The sequence below is a fragment of the Phascolarctos cinereus genome, unplaced genomic scaffold, assembly GCF_003287225.1.
Source record: "Phascolarctos cinereus isolate Bilbo 61053 unplaced genomic scaffold, phaCin_HiC Scaffold_4;HRSCAF=312, whole genome shotgun sequence".
Lineage (NCBI taxonomy): Eukaryota > Metazoa > Chordata > Mammalia > Diprotodontia > Phascolarctidae > Phascolarctos > Phascolarctos cinereus.
In genome coordinates, this window is record NW_027555847.1 from 60,423,766 (window position 1) to 60,447,326 (window position 23,561).

The 23,561-nt window shown below is 46.7% G+C and overlaps 1 protein-coding gene across 2 annotated transcripts in view; it reads left to right on the plus strand.

Moving 5' to 3' along the window:
* Positions 1-23,561, plus strand: part of PLXNA1 (plexin A1) — a 312,964-nt gene that overhangs the window by 189,436 nt on the left and 99,967 nt on the right. For both annotated transcript variants that reach the window (XM_020981168.2, XM_020981169.2), the window contains exons 9-10: positions 4,925-5,039; positions 16,433-16,633. In XM_020981168.2, coding sequence (XP_020836827.1) covers positions 4,925-5,039; positions 16,433-16,633 — 316 coding nt within the window. The remainder of the gene's footprint in view (positions 1-4,924; positions 5,040-16,432; positions 16,634-23,561) is intronic.

Genomic DNA, 23,561 nt, shown 5'->3' on the forward strand with positions numbered 1-23,561 from the left:
GGACTTTTAACCTGGGATCTGTGAACTTTAAAAATATATGTATTTTATATAAAATATTACATTAAAACACAAAAGTATGCATATGTAATATTTTGATAACTTCCAGTATAATTTATTTCCTTTGCCATTATATGTATTTTATTTCATGTGTTTAAAATCCTTCTGGGGAAGGCTTCCTTAGGCTTCCCCAGACCAGCAGGACTAAGAACCCCCACCTTAGAACACAGACTGTATCTGTCCCATCATTTGTCACTTTTTGGAGATGTCTCTGTGTCGTTGTTGATGTTGCTATATTTTTATCAAATTAATCAATAAGCATTTATTAAATGATCACTATGGACAGGCACTGTCTAAAATCAACAAGTATTTATGAAGATTGATTAAGTTCCTGCCAGATGCAAGCATGCTGTATTAGATACTAAGGGGATACAGTGAAGGATCTGGTGGGGCTGCCTTCCTCACTTTTCCCCCGGTCTTTCTGTCCCTCCTGTCTCCACATCTCCCCTTTCTGGGCTCCCTCTGGATCCCAGGCAGAGCATACTTTCCCCCTCTGCCTCTCTTTTCTTCTCTCCATTCCCTCCCACCTTGTGTTTCTCATTTCCCTATTCTAGCCATTGACATCTAGCACTGACTTTCCCCGAATGTTTTTTGTAGGCTCGTAAGGGTCTCTGACTATATCAGGTAAAGTCTGTAAGCAAGTATCATGGGATTACAGGACTGTAGATCTGCAAAGACCTCAGACCTAGTTTCAAGTCCTTACTTTACAAATGAAGAAACTGAGGCACAAGAGAACTTTAGAGGCTAGCCTATGATCATGCAGGTAGTAAATTGCAGAGGCGTCAGCTGAGTTCTGGACCGATGACGCCAGGGCCGGCACATTTCGACCTCGTCCCTTGATGCCTCCCACACTGTCAGATGAGTGGTGTACTGAAGAAGAAAGAGATAATTAGGCTGGAGTGGTCAGGGGAGGATTCTGGAAGGGGAGGGATTTGGGTGCCAGTTCTGGCCTCCTAACTAGGATCATAGAATTTAGAGCTCAAAGGGACCTTTTAAAAAAAGTGTTGAAATCTTTTGTTTTTCCATGACCTTCATTTCCAAATCTATCCCTCCCTCCTCCCATCCCTAGAGAGCAGTCCCTTGCAACATGGACTTAAAAGAAAGGGAAAAAAAGTTCAGTAACACTAACCAGCACATCAGTGGATCCTGAGAATGTGCACAATCCTGGCTCTGTTTTATTTTATTTTTTCACTTTTTACTTTTTGAAAAAATAAATTTGTTTAATATTACATGGATTTATAATCTGTCCCACATTCTGCTCCCTCCCACTGGATAACAACCACTGCCCCTCTCCCTCCACAAATGAAACCTTCAAAAGAAGCATGCGTAGTCCTGTAAGCCAGTTCCCAGTGTTGGCTGTGCCTGAAAATTTCTGTCTCCCTCTTTGTTTTAAGTTCATCACCTCTCTGACAGGAGGTGAGCAGAGTGTTTTATCTCCAGTCCTCTGGCCTCATGGGTTATCACTTCATTGATCAGACCTCTGAAGTCTTTCCAAGTTGTTTTTCTCTATAATGTTCTTGTCATCGTATAAATTGTTCCTCCAGTTCTGCATTAGTCCAAATAGGTCTTTCTAGTTCCTTGTGAAATTGTCCTTTGTCATTTCTTATGGCCCAATAATATTCCATTACATTCACATACCATAATTTGTTTAGCCGTTTCCTACTAGGAAGACAGCCCCTTTGCTTCCAATTTTTGGCTACTACAGAAAGAGCTACTATAAATATTTTTGTACATATAGGTCCTTTTCTTCTTTCTTTGATCTTTTTGGGGTTATAGGCCTAATGGTGATATAGCTGGGTCAAAGGGTGTGCGCAGTTGGGGCATAGTTCCAAAATGGCTAAACAATTCATAGCTCCACCAACAATGTACTAGTGCATCTGGTTTCTGGTAGCCTTTCCTCAATTTATCATCTTCCTATTTTGTCATCTTAGCTAGTCTGATCGGTGGAAGGTGGAACCTCAAAGTAAGCTCCCTTATTTTACAGTGTGCACACTGAGGCCCTGAGCAGTCTGCTACAAGCAGAGTTTGAGCCAGCCTCAAACCTAGGTGCTCTACCCAGAAATCCAGTCCTTTTTTTTCAAACAAGTAATAATAATGATGATAATTGGGCAGGTAGGTGTCGTGGTGGATAGAGCACCAGGCCTGGAGTCAGGAAGACCTGAGTTCAAATCTAGCTGTAGACACTTACTAGCTGTGTGACCCTGAGCAAATCACTTACCCTTGTTTGCCTCAGTTTCCTCATCTGTAGGATGAGCTGGAGAAGAAAATGGCAAACCATTCCAGTGTCTTTGCCAAGAAAACTCCAGAATGGGGTCACGAAGAGTCAGAAAAGACTGAACTGATTAAGCAGCGCCATCACCAACAATAAAATAATAACTAGTAGCAGTTATATAAAGCTTTCAGGTTTGCAAGGCACTTGATAAATATTATCTCATTTTATCCTCACAATAACCCTGGCGGGTGGGTACTCTTATTATCATCTCTATTTTACAGAAGAGGAAACTGAGGCAGACGGGTGAAGTGTCTTAAAAGTTCAGGGTCACGCAGCAAGTAAGTGTGTGAGGCTAGATTTGAACTCAGGTCTTCCTGACTTTTCACTGTAAAGCCTTCCTGCCCTTCCCTTGTGTTTCTCAAGTCAGCTAGAACAGAAGAGACGCTTAGATGGTACTTAATGAGTAGATTTGTCGATTAAGTGATACACACAGCTTTTGACTCAGGTTGTCCCCTTCCTCATCCCTGTGCTTGCCCCCCCCCCCCATAATAATGCCAGCACATAGCAGTGCCTTTTCTGCTCAGTCTTCACATTCCCATCCTGGAGAAGAGAATAGGACAGTTCCGTAACTCAGGCTTCTTCTGCCTTCCCCGAATATTCATATTAACTTTGGCAATCACCCCACCCTCCCCCCCATCTTGGCCCCATCAGCCCTGGGCCTCTTGGGGAGCAGCTTCATGCTGTCAGGTGGGCGGCTGGCCGTCTGACTGTGACCTCCTAACCTCGGCCCCTGATGGGTGGCTGACGAAGAATAGGAGCCGGGATTGGGGGGCAAAGGGGGGCAGCCTATGAGGGGGCAGTCTCCACATGAGCCATTGTTCAAGAAAGAAAGAGAGCCCAGTCCTTGCTGGTGACCAGGCCCAGGGTCTGCTCTTGATTCCCTTTGTGAATCAGGCTGGGGTTTCTTCAGAGGCCTGAGCTTTGACCCTGACTCCAACAGGCTCTTGTTTTGACTCACGTTGGCCCGAGTTGGTTTTTTTCATTACCACCCCCATCTCTTCTCCACAATAGCACGTCAGAGCCCCCAACTCAGCCCACTTAGGAAGGGTGGAGAATCCACCCATAATAATACACATTAACACTTGTATAGTTCTTTAGGCTTAGAGTTGTAAAAGTCAGAGCTGGAAGGGAGATATGACCAGAGATTATTAGAATATATAACTCAGAATATATCAGAACAAGAAAAGACCTATCAGCATAGAATATTATTGTATAGTGTGGTTTATTTGGAAAGCACAAAAGCATGTTAATTCATTTAAAAATGGTAAATTGCTAAGTTTCATTTTTCTATCACCTTCATTCCAAATATATTGCTCACCAGAGAGCAATCCCTTGTAGCAAAGACTAGAAAAAAGAGGGGGGAAAAGCAGCTTAGCTTAGCAAAACCAGACAAGTCTGAGTGTATGCAGGGTTCCACACCCATAATCTCCCAAAGAAGGGAGAGGGGCACGGTCATTTTCTTTCTTCATCAGCGGCAATCTTCATCATTATAATTACTTAGCCTTCAATTTTGGTTGCTGTTATTCTTTCTAGTTACATTGTTGTAGTCATTGTGTAGATATCATCTCCTGGTTTTCCTTACTTTGCATCAGTTCACATAAGTCTTCCCAAGTTTTTCTGTAAAACATGTTAATTCTAACATAGACTTATAGCATAGAATATTGAATATTAGGTTTGGATTTTCAAAATCACCCTCTTTATTTTACAAATGAAGGAACTACTATCATGGTACAATGGAAAAACCTGGCTCATTTCTGAGTAAGCTCATTTCTGAGATTACCTGCATCACCTTGGACAAATCACCCTTTCTAGGATTCGTTTTTCTCCTTTGTAGATTAAAGAGTTGGACTAGGTAACCTCTGAAGTTGCTTCCAAGTCTAGATCTATGATTCTCTCATCTCACAGTTGGTTGGTTAATGGTCCAGTGGGATTAGAACCCATGCTTCCTGTTTTTCAGTTTTGTTTCCTCCCCAAGGGGTTGGAAGGGAAAAGGTTCAGGGTTGAGTACTTTAGGTAAGTTGGAGGCCTGGATGATATGTGAATTTAGCCATATTTCAGCTGGTATGAGATACCTTCCCTGGCTACCCCAAACCCCTGCCCCATACCTCTCTGGCCCTGGTAATCTTAGAGTGAGATCATAGGATTTTAAACCAGAAGAAGTCTATAATATCATCTACCTCAGACCTCTCATTTTGCAGAGTAGGAAACTGAGGCCCAGAGAGGTTTAGTGACTTGCCCTGAGTCATACAGGGCAAACAAAGCAGATTCAGGATTTGAACCCAGGCCTTTAGGCTCCAAATCAAGTTTGCCCTCTGCTATAACTTAGAGCTAAAAGCATGAGGCAGAAATGAGCATGAGGACTGTGGGTAATGGTGGAGAGGGCATCTCTGGAGGAGTCTGGGCTGTGGGTGATGGTGGAGAGGGCATCTCTGGAGGAGTCTGGGCTGTGGGTGATGGTGGAGAGGGCATCTCTGGAGGAGTCTGGGCTGGCTGGTGTGCCCCGTGAACAGGCTTGAAGGTGTAAGGGGTGGTGCAGCACTGGGGCCGTCTGAGGAGTATTCACCCCTACCTGCCTTCTCTCCCTTTTCTCTGCAGCTGCCTGTCCTGTGTGAATGGCTCCTTCCCCTGTCACTGGTGCAAATACCGACACATCTGCACCCACAATGCTGCCGACTGCTCCTTCCAAGAAGGCCGGGTCAACGTGTCGGAGGTAAGGGCCATCACTCCTCTCCCTCTCCTCTCCCTCACCAGTCTGTCTTAGGTGATAGATTTAGATCCCAGAGGGATATTAAAGATCCATCCTTCTCATTTAATAGAGGAGGAACTCAGGAGAAGGAGAAGTGACTTACCCAAGGTCATATAAAAAGTGCCCGAGCTGTGATTTGAACTCAAGTCTCCTGACTCCAATTCCAGCATTCTGAACCCTGATGCTTGGGAGCTACAGTGGGAGAAAGCATGGTCCTGGCCCATAAGCAATGTACAGCCTTCCTCAGTGGAAGCATCGCAGAATACAATAAAATTATAGCTATAGGAATTCAGAGGAGAGGGATGCCGGTGGGCAGGAGAGCCTGGGATGACTTCTTGGAGGAGGCGTGAGTCCAGCTGAATCTTGGAGATTCAGCAGGACTTGAGCAGAGCAAGGGGGCTGATTTTCCAAAGGCAGGGGCACTCACTGTGTATGGGGTGGGGGAGGGCAGCAATGGGAAGAGCTTGTCCCTGGGATAGTAACAGTAGAAAGTGTCTATTTGAGTGGAGTGAAAAATGATGTTAGAAAGGTGGGCTGGAGTCTGAAAGGTGCTGTGGCTTTTGAATTACAGGTTGAGGAGTTTAGGCTCTTTCCTGGGGTCTCCAGCCTTTACCTTCCCCTATATCTGTACTGTCCTCTCTCATTCACTTACTTATTTTTTTTACTTAGCATTTGAGGGGGGGTGGCAGTAATTTAAAAAAAAACAATCTTATTTTCATTTCTGAATTCTCATGCATTCTATTAAGCACTTCATTTATACCTAGACTTGTGCTAGTTTCTATAAAGAGAAAGATAAGACGTGGAACTTGCCCTCGGGTAGCTTACAGTCCAGTGCTGATTGACTCTGTGTTCTTCTCTTCTGTTATCTTGGACAGATCTCAGAGCCTTTTCTGACCTAAATTTCCTCCCTCGTCCATGGAAGGTTGGAAATACTCTGGAAGCCCCTAGTTCTGATGTTCTAGGTTCTTGGTTCCTGATCATCTCTGGCATTCTGTATTCTAAGGTCTCTTCTGGGCTGCAAGTTCTGTGTCCTCACATTCTGTGCCCTTCCAGGTCTAGCATTTTATATTTTAACCTTCTGTGGTCTAAGATGTTTTCCGGCACAAACGTTCTGTGGCCCTGTGGAGAACAATAGCCTTTCATTGTCTCCTGCCTTCCCGACTCATTGCCAGCAGAGGCTCCTGGTTTCCCTCCCACGTGATTAAACATTACTGGCCCTCACCCTTCCCCCAGCTGCATCTGAAACTCTGACCTGGAGACTCCTGCCCTTTCTCCCTTCTCCTCCCCCTTCCTCTCCCTCCCCTCTCTGTCTCTCTCACTCTATCTCTGTGCCTCTCTCCCTCCCTCACGCTCCCCATTTTTCTGTCTCTCATCCAGTTTCTATTTGAAAGTGTCTCAGGAGGGAGCATCGACTCCGGTCTGGAGCAGTCCCACCACTTCCAACCGGCTTTCGTTGTTAGGAGGATTTTTCTTTTCATTTCCCTCTTTGCTACTCCCGAGTAACCTCGTCAAGTTCTTGGAACAGTTCTGCATTTGTCTTGCATTGTTCCAAGCACTTTCCTCTGGGGCCGAGCAGAACAAACCAAATCCCTCATCCCTCAGATTCTTGATGACCCCCGGAGTTTTCTCTTTTCTAGGTTGAATACCCCTTCAGCTGGTCCCCAGGTAGAGTGCTTGGGGATGGGAGTCATATTGTAAATTCGCAGTCTCCTCACTGGCTTTCGGTTAGAGTAGATGCTGGCTGGTCTGCCCCAGTTATTCCTAAATTTACCTCCTGAGCAGGTCTAGGATTGCAACCAGAACCTTGTCTGACCCCACTGATGTGCTGTTCAACACTGACCATGTTCTCCCACAGTGGCCTTGGAATAGGGGCCCAAGAAGCTGACTGCCCTCAAGAGGCAGTGGCTAGAACTTACCCGAAGGTTCGTGATCAATAGCCAGGAAACACGAGGGGCTTGTCCCCCAGTAGGGAGGAGATTAGAGCTCCCCTGTCTGTATTCGACTTAACATGCCAGTGGGCCCAGGGTTAGCTCCCGTCCCCACTGTAGAGTCTCCAGGAGGCTACCTCATCTCCTGCCTTTGTAAATCAGCCCCAAGTCCTTGGAAGTTCTATAGAATGGTAGAAAGACTGTCTCTGCCCGGTCTTCCAAACTTGCAGGAGTGTCTCACTCATCCAAGACCGGCTTCTCAGGTCAGAAGCATCACTTTTTAGATTTGGAATGGACCTCAGCCATCGGATTGCCTCTTACCATCATTTTACAGAGGAGGGGGACTGAGACCTAGTAACCTAGATAAGTGACTTGGCCAGGATCACATAGTGAGCCAGGACTAGAACCCAGCTCCTCTGCATTGCAGTGTGGTACTGTATGGCTGCTAGTGAATGCATGCCGGATTCCTCCCAACAGAGCCTGCTGTGAAAGGCCAGCAGTTACTGGACAGAGAGACAAGGCCGAGGACAGTGCTTCCTCATTAGGCCCATCGCTTGATTGTTACCCAGCCCGCCAGCTGCTTTCTTTGGGGGCACAGGCAATGGGACCGAAGGCTTGTTTCCATGGCTTCCTATGGGGCAAGGAAAACTCAGTTTGATTAACTGGCAAAGCAGCTTGTCTGTTCTTCAAGTAATTTGAAGTGCTGCTTTGTAATTGATAGTAATTAGGTAGTAATTATTTTGGTGCCTGGGCGAGGCATTGACTTTATTTATGTCTTGGTGGCTTTTCCTAGAATCATAGAATGTTAAGGCTGGAAGGGACTTTACCATGCAGAATGTTAGCAGATGGAGACATGGAATGTCAGAGCCAGAAGATCATCTGGGGGTCACTTTGTCCAACTGCCTCCTTTTATAGAAGCAGAAAGGGAAGCCCCGGGAGAGGACATCAGTTGCCCAAAGTCACACAAACCTCAAAGCACTGTATAAAAGCTAGCTATTACTACTGCTACTACTAACTAATACTCCTCTTCCTCTTCCTGCTGCTGCTACTACTAATCCTATTACCACCACCACTATTACTGCTACCACCACCACCACCATTACTACTACTCCTATTACTCCTACTCCTGGCAGAGCTTAGATTAGAACCCAAGTTTCCTGACTCCCTATCCAGAATCCTTTCTAGGAACCATGGCCTCTAGCAGTGAATTTGCCCTTATGACCAGAAAGCCTGTCTTTAGCCTTATTGTCTGTTTCATTCATTCATTCATTCATTCATTCATTCATTCGTTCATTTGTTCATTCATTCATTCATTCATTCATCAAACATTATTGAGTGCCTTCTGCATCCCTACATTTTTCCATATGGAGAAAGAAGAATTGCTGAAGGTTGGTTAGTAGAGCTAAAGGAAGGCTGCTGATCTTCGGGTGGCTCCTCGGTGGGGCATTTATGAGAGGACACGAATGGGCAGTAAAGGCGTGGGCAGGTTTGGATCTGCACCTACAGAGAACGTGCCCATTTCTGTGACATCTCAAATCCTTAGCAGCTCTGTGCCCCGGCCCAGCCCGCAGGCCGTCTGAGGTCACAAGCCACGCACACATGGAGTAGCCAAGAAGGATTGCATAGAGTGGATGGGTGCTCCTCGAGAGTCAAGCCTCTGTCACTTGGTCACCTGGCGCACTGTTTGGTGCCATTATTTCTTGGCTGGTTGGTTAGCCAGCATCTCCAGTGTGGTTTACTGGAAAGGGCGTCTGATCTTGGAGATGCCTCGGATTCTAGTCTTCGCTGTGCCCCTACCTCTGTTTGTGACCTTGGGTGTGTCCCTTCTCCCTCTGGGTGCCAGCTTCTTCCTCTGTGACATGAGGAGGCTGGACGGGTCCCATGCAGCTTTAACCACATGGGAAGCCGCGGTTCTTCCTACATTATAGCGTTGCAAAGGCCTCATCTTTTAGTCCCAGTGGAAGATTTCAAAAGTGAGGCTGAGGTCAACCTGTGCTTGGGAGTGGGGCCTGGGGAGGGGAGTAGTGGTGGTGAGTTAGTTGGGGGTCCAGGACTCCTTAGAGGAAGGGGCTGGGATTTGATGTTGGAGAGAAAGAAGGAATGGAAAAAGCTACTCCAAGTTGAGACTAGATCAATTGTAGGTAATATCCAAGGCCTGATCCTTAGGAGAAGGAAATTGTGTTGCTAGAATCAGCCTGATTCTTACCTTGGGCCCTTTGAGTAGCCAACAGCTGGAATCCTGGAAGTTCAGATGGTGACTCATGAGCCTGACATTCATTGTTCTTAATAATAATAATAATCACTATTATAATAATAATAAACATTCCTGAATCACTCTAAGGTTTCAGAACACTTTATGAATATTATCTGATTTTATCCTTGGAACAAATCGAGGAGGCAGGTAGTCTTAATATCTCCTTTTCCTAGATGAAGAAACTGAGGCAGACAAAGATTTAGTGACTTTCTCTGTCTCATAGAGCTAATAAGTATCTGAGGCTGAATTTGAACTTGGGTCTTCCTTCCTCAGGCCTAGCACTCTAGACACTGAACCACACAGTTTTGGAAACAATACAGAAAACAACCTAGAATGTTAAGATTGGAAGATATCCGAGAGATTCTCTAGACCAGGGGTGGTGGACCTGCAACCTCAAGGCCACATGTGGCCCTCTAGGTCCTTTGGGTGCAGCCCTTTGACTGAATCCAAACTTCACAACAAATTTGTTCTGTGAAGTTTAGATTCATTCAGAGGGCCGTACTTGAGAACTTAAGAGGGCCACATATGGCCTCAAGGCTGCAGGTTCCCCAGCCGTGCTCTAGTGTAACCCACCTTTTCCCCCTAGCCCCCTAACTTTTTTTTTAAGTAGATGAGAAAGCTATGGTGTGTACTAGACCACACAATCTCTTTTAATGGACCAATTTAATAGAATTGGAGGATTACTGGAAGGGACCTTTGAGGTTGTTGGGCCTATGCGGCTAGGATTCTATGGCCCCCTTGATGAAGTCAGTGAATCCCTCTTAGGCTGCGTGACTTCACTCACACAGTTTATTGGAGGAGCTGAGACAGAGCTTCAGGTATCCTGCCTTCTAGACAGTGACAGGTGTATGCCTGTTTCAAACACATTCATACACATGGGGCAAGTCTTCAAGGTAAAGCTGGTAACACTGATGCAGGCCTGAACCTGAGAGGCCTCCTTGGTCCTACCACATACTCAGAGGCCTGAGTTCTACCCCTCTCCCAGCACCCCTTTCTCATTTTATTGGCTAGGTTACTTGGGCAGGTCATGTATCAGTGCTCAGTTTTGCCGAAAGGAGACAGTTAATACTTTTAGACTTTTCTGGAGTAGTAGGAGTTGGACTATATGATCATGTGAAGACCATTCTCACTTTCTGATCCATGATTTTATATGGACACCAAGGCATCTACCTGCTTACATTCCTGCCAGTAAAGGGTTAATGGGAATCAGCTCTGGCAGTACAGGGTAGGTGGAAGTTTGCCGCCATAGGAACTTTGCCAGGCCAGGCATGAAGCTTCTGATGGAGACATGGGTTGGAAGCCCTCTGTCTTGGGGGAGGGGCATTGTCTTTCCGGGGTGGTTGGAGGGATGCCCAGGCCAGCACGTTGGGGCAGGACACACAGTGGCCAGCGTTCCCGGCCACCTTGCCAGAGCCAGGTGCTTCCTGTTTTGAAGTGGGGGTGTGGGGCGGGTTAGGGAGTCAGGGCCAAGAGGGATGTGTGTGGAATGCAGGCTGGAGGAAACTGAGGTCCCTGGGGACTTGAGGCCGGAGAAAGGAGCTGGCGATTGGTGAGTTTGGGAGGTGAGATTGAGGCTGTGTGGATGTGTGACCCCGGAGCGGGGGGAGTGATGCGCAGAGGTATACAATGGCGGTCTGTTCTCTGTCCTGTTCAGTGACTTGCAGGCAGCACAGGGGGCAGAGGTCTACCCGGGAACAAGGGTACAAGTTCCTCTGTTGCCCCAGTGAGGGGAGAAGGGAGGAATCCAGGTCAAGGCAGCCTCCCTGCTGAGCACCTCTTGCATATGCAGCCCCATGGCGCCATAGAAGGTACCTTAGAACACCGAGTGTCAGAGCTAGAAGGAATGTTAGCATGTGGAATATCAGGGCCGGAAGGGTGCTTGGAATTCTTCTCTCTTCTCCCTCTCCCTCTCCTTCTCCTCTTTCCCTACTTCTCCCTCCCTTCTCTTTCCTCTTTCTAAGTCACTTATTCTTTAGAGATCAATCAGGCAGTAAGCACTTACGAAGTGCCAACTGTATGTAAAACCACACAACCTGTGTAGTTCCTAGTATTCTGGATTCCTTACTCCTTTGACCCTTAGAAACTCAGTTTCTTTGGGGAGTTAAGACTCCAGAGGACAGTCCAAGACAGAATATAACCATGTGCTCATTTATGCATTTCTGAAGATGGTCGGAGGGAGGAAAGGTCAGTAAGGTCTGCAGTTGTCAGGGAAGACTTCATGTCAAGGAAGAGAATAAGTATTTATCTAGTACCTGCTATGTGCCAGGTGCAGTGTGAGTGAGTGCTTCACAATATTATCTCATTTGATCCTCCCAACACCCCTGGGAGATCGGTGCTGTTATTATCATCCCCATTTTACAGATGAGGAAACTGAGGCAAACAGCAGTTAGGTGACCTGCTCAGGGTTGCCCAGCTAGCTAAGTGTTTGAGATAGAATCTGAACTCAGGTCTTCCTAGGCCCAGAGTTCTATCCATTTAGCCACCTAGCTGCGTAGGAGTGGAGTATATGAGTCTTTTATTTTTTCCCCCATACGTTTCTGATAATTTTCATTATTTCTTATTCAGTTATTATGGATTCTCCTTTTTCATTTTTGACACTAACATTTTGGTTTTCCTCCTTTTTTTTTAAACATTTAAAAAAAATTTTGAGTTCCACATTCTTTTCCTCCTCTTTTCATTGAGAAGGCAAGCAGTAGGAGTATGTGAGTCTTGATGGGAAGGTAGAAAGGAAGTGTGAGAGAGGCACACCCTTATGCAACGGTAAGAACACAGGATTTGGGATTCTAGGGGAGACCCGGGTTCAAGTCCTAGCTCTGATACTTATTTTGTGGAACTGGATAAATCACTTGACCTCCCTGAGGAGACTCAGTTTTCTCATCTGTGAAATGGGAATAATAACTCCACTTAGTACAAATCAATCAGTTAGAAGCATTTATTATTTATTGTGTACCAGGCATGTGGATGACCGCTGGGGATACAAAGACAGAAGGGAATTGTACTGTATGTACTCCTTATGAGTACCTCTTGCATATGCAACCCCATGGTGCCATAGAAGGTACCTTAGAACACTAGAAATAAGACCTAACCCTAATTCCAAGGGAATGCTGTGAGCAAAGACCTGGAGGTGGGAATGAACAAGGCCTGTCTAGTGCTTTCTTATGGGACATGGGATGATGGAGTGGGATGAGATCAGTGATAGAGTTTTGTGTTCAGCCTGGCCCAGGGGCCATTTTGAACTTGAGACACAGTGTCTGCAGGGCCCCGTTACAGGGTAAACCTGAGGGCGCTCCTGTTGTTGGGGGAACAAGGTTTTGTTGGGTGCCTACTGCGTGTTTTCTTTCTCTTCTGCTAGAATTCTCTTCTATGGGAGGTCTGAATGGAAGAGGAGGGGCTCCTCAGCTCTTTGGGGGAATTTCTGGGGTCCCCTTCCCCACCTTGGGCCAAGGGAAGGAACTTGCAGAAAGTACACCCCTTAGAGCCTTCTCTTCTTGACTTTCACTCCCATCTCCACCTCCAGTGGGCAACGGGGGAGAGGAATAAAGATAGATTCTTTCCCTGGTAGAGGTGTCAGCATAAACATTAAAACTAAGCAGCAGCTGGAGGCACATCTGGAACACCCCCAGAAACATAACAACTATGCCCAGAGTAGGTTTTCTATAACTATTCATTGAATCATTGAACAAATCAATCATCCCTTCAGCCCCTCCTTCTAAACAGATCTTCCCTGATCATTTACTTTGTACCTGGTGCTGTCCAGAATTAGAGGGCAGGGAGGATCTCTGCTTTCAGGGAGACCATACTCAAACCCCTGAAACGCTGAGAACAATATAAGGAGGCCTTCAGTCGGAAGAGTGGAGGATGAGCGTTACAGAGAGTCCATGAGGCTCCAAGGACATGTGCCCTCCTTACATAGGTGCCGTGTTTCTCTGTGTCCTGACTCCAGTCTTATTCACTGGTTCTGAGCCCAGTGAGGCCCCAAGGGGTTGTACCTGCTAAGGAAGGCTGGCACAGAGAGACTCAATTAGAGGCAGTCTTAGGTGTTAGCAAGTTGATAAGAATAACAACAGTAGGTAGTGCTTATATAGTGCTTTATAAATATTCTCTCACTTGATCCTCACAGCATCCCTGAGAGGTTTATCATCCGCATTTTTTGGATAAGGAATTGAGGCTGGGTGAGGAATTAAGTGGCTTGCCTTGGTTAACGTAGCTTGTAAATGTCTGAAATGGGATTTGAACTCAGGTCCTCTTGACTCCACTAACTTACCTCCAGATCTCAGAAATTGCGAAGTGTTTATGAAATTCCTCTTGGCCCTTGGCAGAGGCTGTCTGTGTGGTTCTTGATTGGAGCCTAATGTCCCTCCTAATGAGGGATATGCCCAAGAGGTTCTGTGTGGTACCAGATATTGGGGAGGACAGGAGATACATCTTGGCAATAAATGAACGACATAGAATAGGGTGGAGCTGACAGCCATCCTACTTCTTGGCGTGCCAGGGCTTTGAAACAATGGCATTGTTTGACCAATCTGGGAGAACTTCCTAGTAGAAACAGGCATCCAGGAGAGCTGACGTGGGGAAGAGGGCTGTCTGGTTCCATGAGTGCTCTAGGTATAGGGCTCTGCCCAGGAGGCCAGTTGCTGGCAGAAGGATAGGGCCCAGGTGAAAGGAGTGTTAAGCAGATGCCCTGTAGGAGGCAGCTGGCAGCAGGGTACTGGAGGCAGCAGAGGAGGGTTTATCGAAAAAACCCGATTCCTAGTCTGAGGGAAAACCAGGGGGAACCTTGAGAACTGGCAAGGCACACTCCTAACTGGTGGGTTGCCAAGACACTGAGGTGAGAGAGAGAAGAAATCAAATAAGGAGCAGTTCATTATCAGAGACCCATCCTAGGCATTGGAGGATGTTGGAAGTGGAAGGCACCACAACACTGGGAGAGGCTGAGACTGGAGAACGTCAGGCCTGGAAGGAGGGACCTGGAAGGTCTAGCCCCAGCCCTGAGGTGGAGGCAGATGGAGCGGCCTGTCTCGGGGTGTCTTCCCTTGGTGACATTTCCCAGAATTAGCTTTTCCGTTGTGGGCAGGAAAAGTAAACTTGTCTGAAGTCTCTCCATGTAGTCGGGGGACCCCGCGGGATCTGGGTCTGAGACACCTTCCGTAGGGAGCTGTAGGATTGGGGTTCCTGGGTTGCCTGCTTTCAAAACAGGTTATTAATTCTCCCTATTTAAAGGGAGTGGCTCTTGGGGACCCCAGCTCCCGTGGCCCGGTATTCCCCTGCTGCCTCGGGCCCTGCAAGCAGGCAGAGGGGATTGCATCAGGCTCCTGTTGCCAAAGGGGCTGACCCCAGAGACCTGGAGCTGTTTTTCTCCCTGACTCTGGGCTATTTCTGTGCTCTCTCCACTTCCCTGGTCTTATCTTTGACCCAAAGCCTGGGGCCACACTGTCCCAGTGCAAACTGGTCCCTGATTTCCCTCTCACCCCCAAACCTCAGCTGGTCCTCTCTCTGTTCCCTGCAAACAACCCCTAAGTTGACCTCCTCATTATTGGGCAGTTGTCCCTGTCAGTGAGGTGGTGGCTGCTATGTGATCAAGACCCTTGAAGCTCATCCTGCTAAAAGAGAAACATGGTAGTGGGAGCTTGAAGGGATCTGAGAGGTCATTGAGGCAGTGTGGTGCATTAGCAAGACTACTGGATTTGGAGTCAGAGGACCCGGGTTCGAATCCCAACTGCTATTCCCTGTGTAAATTTGGGCATTTAATTCGTCCTTGTGGGCCTCAAATTTTCTCAGATATAAAATGAGGACCTTAGACTACATGACCTCTAAGGCTCTTTCCAGCCCTAAATCTGTGATCTGGTTCAACTCCCTTTTTACAAATGAGGAAACTGAGGCCCGTTGATATGAGATCACTGACTCAACATTGCCCCAGTAGCACATGGAATTGTCAGGACTAGAATTCAAGGCCCTTGGCATCCAGGGCACTGTCCATTCCATCTGATTTCTTGACCTCATTACACTTTAATTAATATTTTCATCCGTAAAATGACCAACTTGTACGTTTTTAAAAAATATATATTTTTAATTATTTTTATTTCTTAATGAGGATCGAGTTAGATAATGGATAGGTAGGTGCTCGAGAGGTTATTATTGTTTCATAATTTGGGCACTTGGCTGGGTAGAGTAGGCCCTGGGGAATGGGCATCGGGAGGCTTAGATCTCCTGGGCTTGCTGTGGTCCAAACCTGAAACTCCATGCAGCAGGTCTATAAGTTAGCATTCGGGTGGGGACATGGGCCTCTGTTTATTCATCTTTAAAATGGATGGAAGGTTTCACTAGATGATCTCTGAGCTCCCTTCCAGCTCTGAATCTATCTGCCTTGCTGTCAGCTCCAGCTACTGGTACTTGTTCTAGTTTCTGAGATCAAGCAGAAAAAGACTGTCGTGCCATGGAGAGAGCGTCGGATTTGGGGTCAGAAAACTTGGGTTCAGGCCCCACTACATTGGGCTTGTCATTTAGCCTCTCTGGGCCTCAGTTTCCTCATCTGTAGAATGGGGAGGGCAGAGGAGAAGGCCTCTGAGGTCTCCTCCGTCTCATCATCAGTGAACCTATGGAAAATCTAGCCGTGGCAGTAGTCCCAAATGGGGAGGAAAACGGCATTGCTCTGCGTCCTCAAAGCTGACGAGCTGTCCTCTGGCAGCGCTGTAATACGTACAGTACATCGTGTGCTGCATCAGAGTCCGAGGGCCTGCTTTCAGACCCCAGCTCTGCTCTGTGTTACTTCTATGGCCTTGGGGAAGTCACTCAGCCCATCTCAGCCTCAGTTTTCTCATCTGTAAAATCAGGGAGTTGGACTGTGTGGTGTTTGAAGTCCCTTTTAAAGCTCTATAGCTGGGTTCCTTTGATTCTAGCTTTGTGACTCTGGGCAAGTCAACATAACCACTCTGTGCCTCAGTTTCCTCAAATGTAAAATGAGGTCAGATCCAGCGACCTCTTACATCTTTTCCAGCTCTACCACTTAACTCCCTGTGTAACTTTAGGCAAGTCATGTAACCACTCTGTGCCTCAGTTTCCTAAAATGTAAGATGCAGAGGTCAGATCCAGTGACCTCTCTCCCCCTCTCGACTCTTGTCAGTGATGCTACAACCCCGTGTCCCGCTTGCTGAACCTCTTTCTCTTTGCTCTTCCAGGACTGTCCTCAGATCCTGCCGTCCACACAGATCTACGTCCCCGTGGGCGTGGTAAAGCCCATCACGCTAACGGCCAAGAACCTACCCCAGCCTCAGTCCGGCCAGCGCAATTACGAGTGTATCTTCCACATCCCCGGCAGCCCGGCCCGCGTCACCGCCCTGCGCTTCAACAGCACCAGCATCCAGTGTCAGAACACATCGGTGAGTGTGCCCACCAAAAAGAGTCCGAGTGGCTGGTGCAAGGAGAGCCTGGGACCAAGAGTCAGGAGGCTCGGGTTCTAATCCTGGTTGTGTACCTAACTAGCTGGGTGTCCTTGGGGCTGTTCTCACCCTCCCAGGGCCCTCGTGCGCCGAGTCTTCTGGGTCCTCCCTGGCCTTGACAGCGCAGTGTCAGACCCCTGGGCTGTGTAGGGTGACTGTGAGAAAACCAGCTGCTTTATCTGGGATTTTAAGGTCCATAAAGACTCCACACCTCCAGCTGATCTTCGCAGCATCTTTGTGACATGAGTACTCTCATTACCCTGAGTCTGAGAAAGATGAAGTGACCTGCGCAGCTGGTCAGTGTCTGAGGCTAGTTGGGAACTCTGACTCCCAGGTTCAAGTGCTCTGTCCTTCACGTGTCTGTCTTACCCCACCCCACTGCCCAGTAGTATTTTGTGACCCTCCTGCCTAAGGGAAGCTTTTCTCCTCCTAGTCCAAGGATGCCCATTTGCTCTGGCATCACACACTGCGGGAGCAGCTTTCTCACATGGCCCCTTAAAAGGTGGCGGCCTGCCAGGTCAGTGGGGAGGCTGTCCTTCCCTTGGGGAGGACATGCAAAGCCTCCAGCCCTCAGAGGTTTGGGATTAGTGTGGTGGAGAAAGAGCCACTTCCAGTGCCCCCAGGTCACCATGCTTATAGATGTGTGCATTGAGAGGAGGGAAAGAAGGATGGCAAAGTTCAGTGGAAAAAACATTTCTTCTGGAGGATGTGGGGTTTTTCTAAAACATTGAACTTTTTTTAATTGTGTTGGTGTTTGGAGTAACAAGAAGCAGTTTCTCCTCTGAAGAATTTCCAGATTTCCCCATGCTTTTCATTTTACCTTTCAACCTAGTTATGAAAAATATATTTTACAATTTTCATTAGCCAGGGAGGTGGCTCTAAATCTATAAGCACATTAAAAGTGTAGTAGGTATATTCCAGTTTCTACCCCATTAAGGTCCTTTCCCACTTCCCACCAGGGCTCCCAGCTCCAAGATTTCTGGCTCTTTACAAGCCTGTGGATCTGTGTTGTGGGTCTCCTTTGTGTCCTGCTGTGTGGGTGGTGGGTGCGTCCTGTGTGCCTAGTTGCGTTTGTAAAGTGTGCTGTGTTGGTGGTTTGTGAATGTCCTGGCCCCAGGCCAAATGACTGCGTGCTCCTTTGGTGGATGGCTGTTTGCTTATGTGCCAAGCCTTTGGAGTCCCCTGGCCCAGGTCAGTCCCAGAAGCCCTCAGGGTCCCTCTGAGGTTTTAGGTCTGACCCCTCTCTGGGCTTCATGTTCTGTGTCAGCATTTGGCCTGTGAATAACTTGAGGATGACCAGGACGATGAGGGGCTTGGGAGACCCTGACAGTTGAAAGGGCAAAGTTTGCCAGCTTTGGTAAGGGGTAGACTCAGAGGGAACAACAGAAATGTCTTCACGCATTTGAAGAGTTGTTGTGTGGAGGAAGGATTCACTCTATTCTGCTTGGTCCCAGAGGGAGAGAGAAATAGGTGCCTCTGGGTGAATTCTGCACAGTTGAGATTTGGGCTCAAGACACAGTCAATGAGTTTTTCCTCTGAATTGTTCAAGCGGAGGCTGGGTAACTGTCATGAGCGCTTTAGAGAAAATACTTGCTCGGGTGAGAACTGGTCTAGATAACTTTGGAAGTGCTTTCCCCCTCAGATTCTGTGATTCCGAGTCATGGCAAGCTCACAATGGGATATCATGGATAGGAATTAGGAGACCTGAATTCCAATCCTGGTTCTATAACTTAAACCTTCAGGACTGTGGTCAAATGAGGCCCCCATAAGAGGTCTTCTAGGAGTTAGAGGTATAGGTGCAAGCACAAATCAAAAGTTGGGATAAACTTTGATTCAGAATCTAGGCCAGCAGGACCCCTGTCAAAAGACCCTCATCTTCCTTTGCTGGACAGCTGTGGGTCAGGCCTTTGCTTCCACTTGAGGCATATGTCCAGGTCAGTCCCAGAGGCATCTTCCAAGGGGACTGAGGATCAAGGTATCCTGAGCTTACTGGTCATTGTCAGCACCAGTTGGGGACTAAAGGGCAACTTTAGGTCAGAAGGCCAGACCTAGGGCTCCCCAGCAGTGAAGGAGTGGGGCTCAGCCCTTAGGGTGTGCAAGTCAAGGCTGGAAGGCTAGAAGAAAACAAGGAGGGCAAATCTTGATTTTCTGGTCTTAAGAAAAGAGAAGACAAATCTCTACCATCTGTAAATTCTTTATGTGCTAACAAGATCAAGCTGGAGGCAGTCTTTATCCCTTCCTTCCTTCCTTCCTTCCTTCCTTCCTTCCTTCCTTCCTTCGTTCCTTCCTTCCTTCCTTCCTTCCTTCCTTCCTTCCTTCCTTCCTTCCTTCCTTCCTTCCTTCCTTCCGTCCATCCGTCCATCCCTCCCTCCCTCCCTCCCTCTCTCTCTCTCTCTCTGTCTCCCTCCCTCCCTCCCTCCCTCCCTTTCTCCCTTTCTCTCTTTCTCCCTTCCTCCCTCCCTTCTTTTTTCTCCCACTACCTCTCTCTCGCTTCTTTCTGTTCCTTGCTTACATGGATACTTGCACAGCCGATCATAAAATGCATGAATCTTGGCACCAGAAGGTTCCTTAGAGATCATCGAGTCCAGCCCCTTCTTTTTACAGAGGATAAACGTGGGGCCCAGGGATCATAGGATCATAGATTTTGAGTGAGGAGGGGCCTCAGAGGCTACCGAGTCTGACCCCTTTCGATTTACCGATGAAGAAACTGAGGCCCCAGAGGGAATAAGTTGCTTTTGGCCACAGTCGTGTGAGTAGCAAAGTGGCAGAAGTGAGCTTTGACCTGGGGTCCTCTGATGTCCCATCTGGGCCACTAGATTGGCCCCAATTGTCACATAATCACACACCTGTTCACTTGTGGTGAATACAGGCAGAGGCAATGGAATGCAGCCATTGTGAGGGGAAAGAGCTTGACTTATGAACATAGGGCTAATAAATTGGTGTCACACTTAAGTATATGAGAGCCACAGATCTGTACATAAGGGTCCCTGAGGGCCGCACAGTGACTTAGTTTTAAAATGGGGTATTATCTACCTTTTTACCTCTCATACGTGGAGGTGTTTGACATGGAGAGTTGACGTGGGACACTAGGAAAACTTGGTTTCCTCTCCTGACTTTGACTTTCCCCTCCTGACTGGCTGTGTGGTGGCAGGTAGGTCACCCCATCTTGGTGTTCTGGGAGACCCTTGGTGCAGAGTAGATGCCAACCTACAATGGTAGAGGAATTTTCTCATCCATCCCAATGAAATCAATGAACCAGTCCCTGCCTCTATGAACAGGGGGTTGGTTTCGTGGCTATCTCCATGAAGATGGGGTAGGGTGAGACAGAGCTTAGAAATGGACACCATATTGGATGAGATGATAATTAAGTCCCCTTCTGGTGACTGATTCTCGTTAGCTGGGAGACTCCCTCTCCAGCCCTCCTTACCTCCCAAAGTAGGATGCTGTAGTGAAAAGAGGGTTGCAGGAAATCTTGATTCTAGTCTTGTCTCTATCATTAACTGATCATAGGACCCTGGAGCGAGTTTCTTGTCCACCTGGGCCTCAGTTTCCCCCTCTGTACAGTGAGAACTGGGAATCAGCCCTGCTTGGGTCGATTCTAGAGCTCTTGATGATTTTGTTCTCCTTCCTAGGACCAAGGCAGTGAATTCAGGGCACAGTGAAATACTTTTGTGTTTGTGATAAGTTCTTTTATTTGGAGGGGGATGGTTTGAGAGAGGAACCAGCCCAATATTAAAAACGGGTCTATCTCAGTTTGCATATTATTCCTTAGCTGGAAGTATACACACTTAATAAAGCAGGCCAGTGAATAGCAGGGAAAAAAAAAGTTAGGAACCTCCTGCTGGCTCAGTCAACACTACAGATGCTCTTCTAATGAGATACAAGGTACTTAGTACTTCTTTATGATCAATTATTTAGTCATTTAGGTCAGCAAATGTTTATTGATAGCAGGGTAACACCTTTCCTGTTAGAGTGTAAATCAGAGACCTGGATTTTTTGAGCCTTGGAAAAAGAAAGGGGGAAAAAAAAGCCCCAGCACTTTCAGTCCTTCTGGGAAACGTCCCCTGCTGAAGGCCAGGGGAGAATACCATTGCTAGGGTAGCCTCTCAAACGTTCCAGTGCTGTAGTTTGGGGAGAATTAACCCTGAAATGGGGAGTTAAGTGGCTCCTCGACTCTGAGTGTTGTTAATGCCTTCAGTGAGAGATAGTTCAATGGCCTGTTTTGTCTGAGACACGATAGTAAAGGGAAACAGTGTGGTGTTGTGGGCTGACTGTGCTGGACTTGCTATTAGGAAGACTTGGGTTCAAATCTTCCCTCTGATGCTTACTGATTATTACTTCTTTGTGAGCGTGGGCAAGGCATTTAACTTCTGAATCCAAAACAAGTCTCTAAGACTTTTGTTACGGACGTGTAGGTGGAGGGAGTCCCCATACTGAGGAAATCCCTGGACCCTTACCTGAGAAGGAGCTCTTGGTGCCAGGAGAAATTCAGATTTGAACTCTGCTCCTGACTCCTTGCGGGTTCTTGGGCAAGGGTCTGCCACTTTTCGAGCCTGTTTTTTCATCTTTGAAATAATGGTTTAATGCCTTCATTGCTCGCCTCCAAGTCCTTGTGTTCTAGGGCTTTTATGCTCAGACCTTGAAGGAATTTGGATGGAGAAGTGAAATACATGAAGTATTTAGGAACGTAGAACCCTCTTTTAAAAAAAAAAGTATTGATACTTAAAAAAATATCACAGCCATTTCTGGATATAGACCCCCTTGCTCAAACCCCTTGAACTTGTCATTGTAGCAAAGATAAAATGGTTCAGCAAAAACAGTGTTTGCAACATTCCACCCTCGCATCATCCACCTCTCTGTATGTTTCATTACCCATTGTCCTGGACTACAATTGGTTATTCTAATTACTCTAGAACTTCACTTCCTTTTTTGGTGATCTCTTCATTCACATTATTGTAGACATTGTGTTATTCTTATATCACAGTCTTTTGTGGACCTCTCTTCCATCCCTCCACCAGCCCTCCCTTGTGACAAAGAAAAACATTTAACCAAAACCATTGATAAGGTGGGAGGGGGAGGCAGCTTTGAGCAGTGGTAAAAGTTTCTGAACTTGGAGCTATTATTGCTGCTTATATGGTTCTTCTGGTTCTCTTTACCTCCCTTTGTATCAGTCCATGTAAATCTTCCGTGTTTCTCTGAAACACTTCTATTCATCCTTTCTTACTGCATTTTCACCACACTGTAGTTTTGTTCATTCCCAAGCTGGAGGAGAACCCACGTCGTTTCCAGTTCTTGGCTACCACAAAATATGCTGCTGTGGATGTTTTGGTACATATGGAGTCTTTTTTTTTTTTTTAAATAAGGAGGCTATTGAAGAGGATGAGAAACTCAAGTTTGCCCATCTACAAAATGGGTATAACAATTCCTTTCTTACCCATCTCTCAGGATAATTATAAGAATCCAGTTAGATTATGGATATGAAAGGCCCCCCAAAGAATTTAACTCGCTCTACAGGTAAGAGTGATTATTATCTTTTTATAATTTAGAGGGTACCCTGGGTTGAAGAGCAGTCCCCCAAGGCCGTGGTGATGGGCTGGGGCGGGTCTCCTGGATTTGCCCTCCTCCTGATTTGTACAGCGGTTTTCTGCTGGAGCAGGCATCCCTAGCAAAATGCTCTGTTCTCTGGCTGAGTCAGAGAATGCAGTGTTCTGGCTAATCTAAGATTCTGATTATTAGGAAGGTACCACGCGTGGATTACCCATTTTCCAAGAATTAGAATATAATAAAACACTCTTTAACAGTGAAACTACACGGAGCCTAATTGAATCTTTCTTTGATGATTCAAAAGACACTTCAGGTTCTTGCGGAGGCTCCAGGCCGTCATTATGACTGTCAGTTATCATTGTGCGTAGACATGGAGGAGTTCGGGCTAATAGAAAGGTCTGCTTAGTAGACGCCTGTGAAACAGATAGATGGGTGTGCTTTCTGCAGGAGCGTCTCTCGGCACTGATTATGGAATGCGAGAACATGGCTTGACGTGCAGACGTTGATTTTACGTTAAGTTTTACAGTGGTGTCAGACAAGACTGAGAATTATAGGAATGAGTGAGTGTGTGTCTGCACATAACACGCATGTGCATGATTTTGTGCGTGCTACCAGAGGGGCTTTAGAGAGGTCACTTTTATGGGCTTGTTTTCTTACCTATAAAATGAGAGATGGTGTCAAATTGAGATAGAAACGAGGGCCAGTGAACCCTACATAAGGATCCCTGCGTTGCATGTTGACTGAGAAAACCACAGCTTAACATTATCTGTCTTTTATTGTATTTTAATTTTTTTGTTAAATATTTCACAATTGCATTCTAATTAGGTTCTGGCTGCACTCTGGTGCATTGTCGGTCATGTGTCTGAAATCTGTGAGGACCTTCTGACTCTAAGTTGATGATCTATCCTAACACTCCAGGATCCAAGGCTCACTTACTGTTTAGAACCATAACTTAGAACTGGAAGAAACCTTAGAAGCCCAGAATGTTGGAGCTGGGAAGGACCTTAGAACACAATGTTGGCACTGGGGTGGGGTCTTAGAATCTTGAAGAATGGTCATTCATGTAGAAACAGAAGGAGCCCTAATGATCACTTGGTCATAGGGTCATAGATTGGGTGCTGAACAGAGGCTTTCTACTCATTTTACAAATGAGGAAACTGAGGTCCAGAGAATGTGCTTGGTCCAAGGTCACACGGATTGGACGGGGCATAACTTGGATTTGAACTCAGGCCCTGTGCTCAGTAGCAGAGAAAGGAGACTTTTTAGAGGAATTCATCAAATCAGCTCTCTCATTTTAGAGCTATGGGAATTGAGGGCTCGGGAT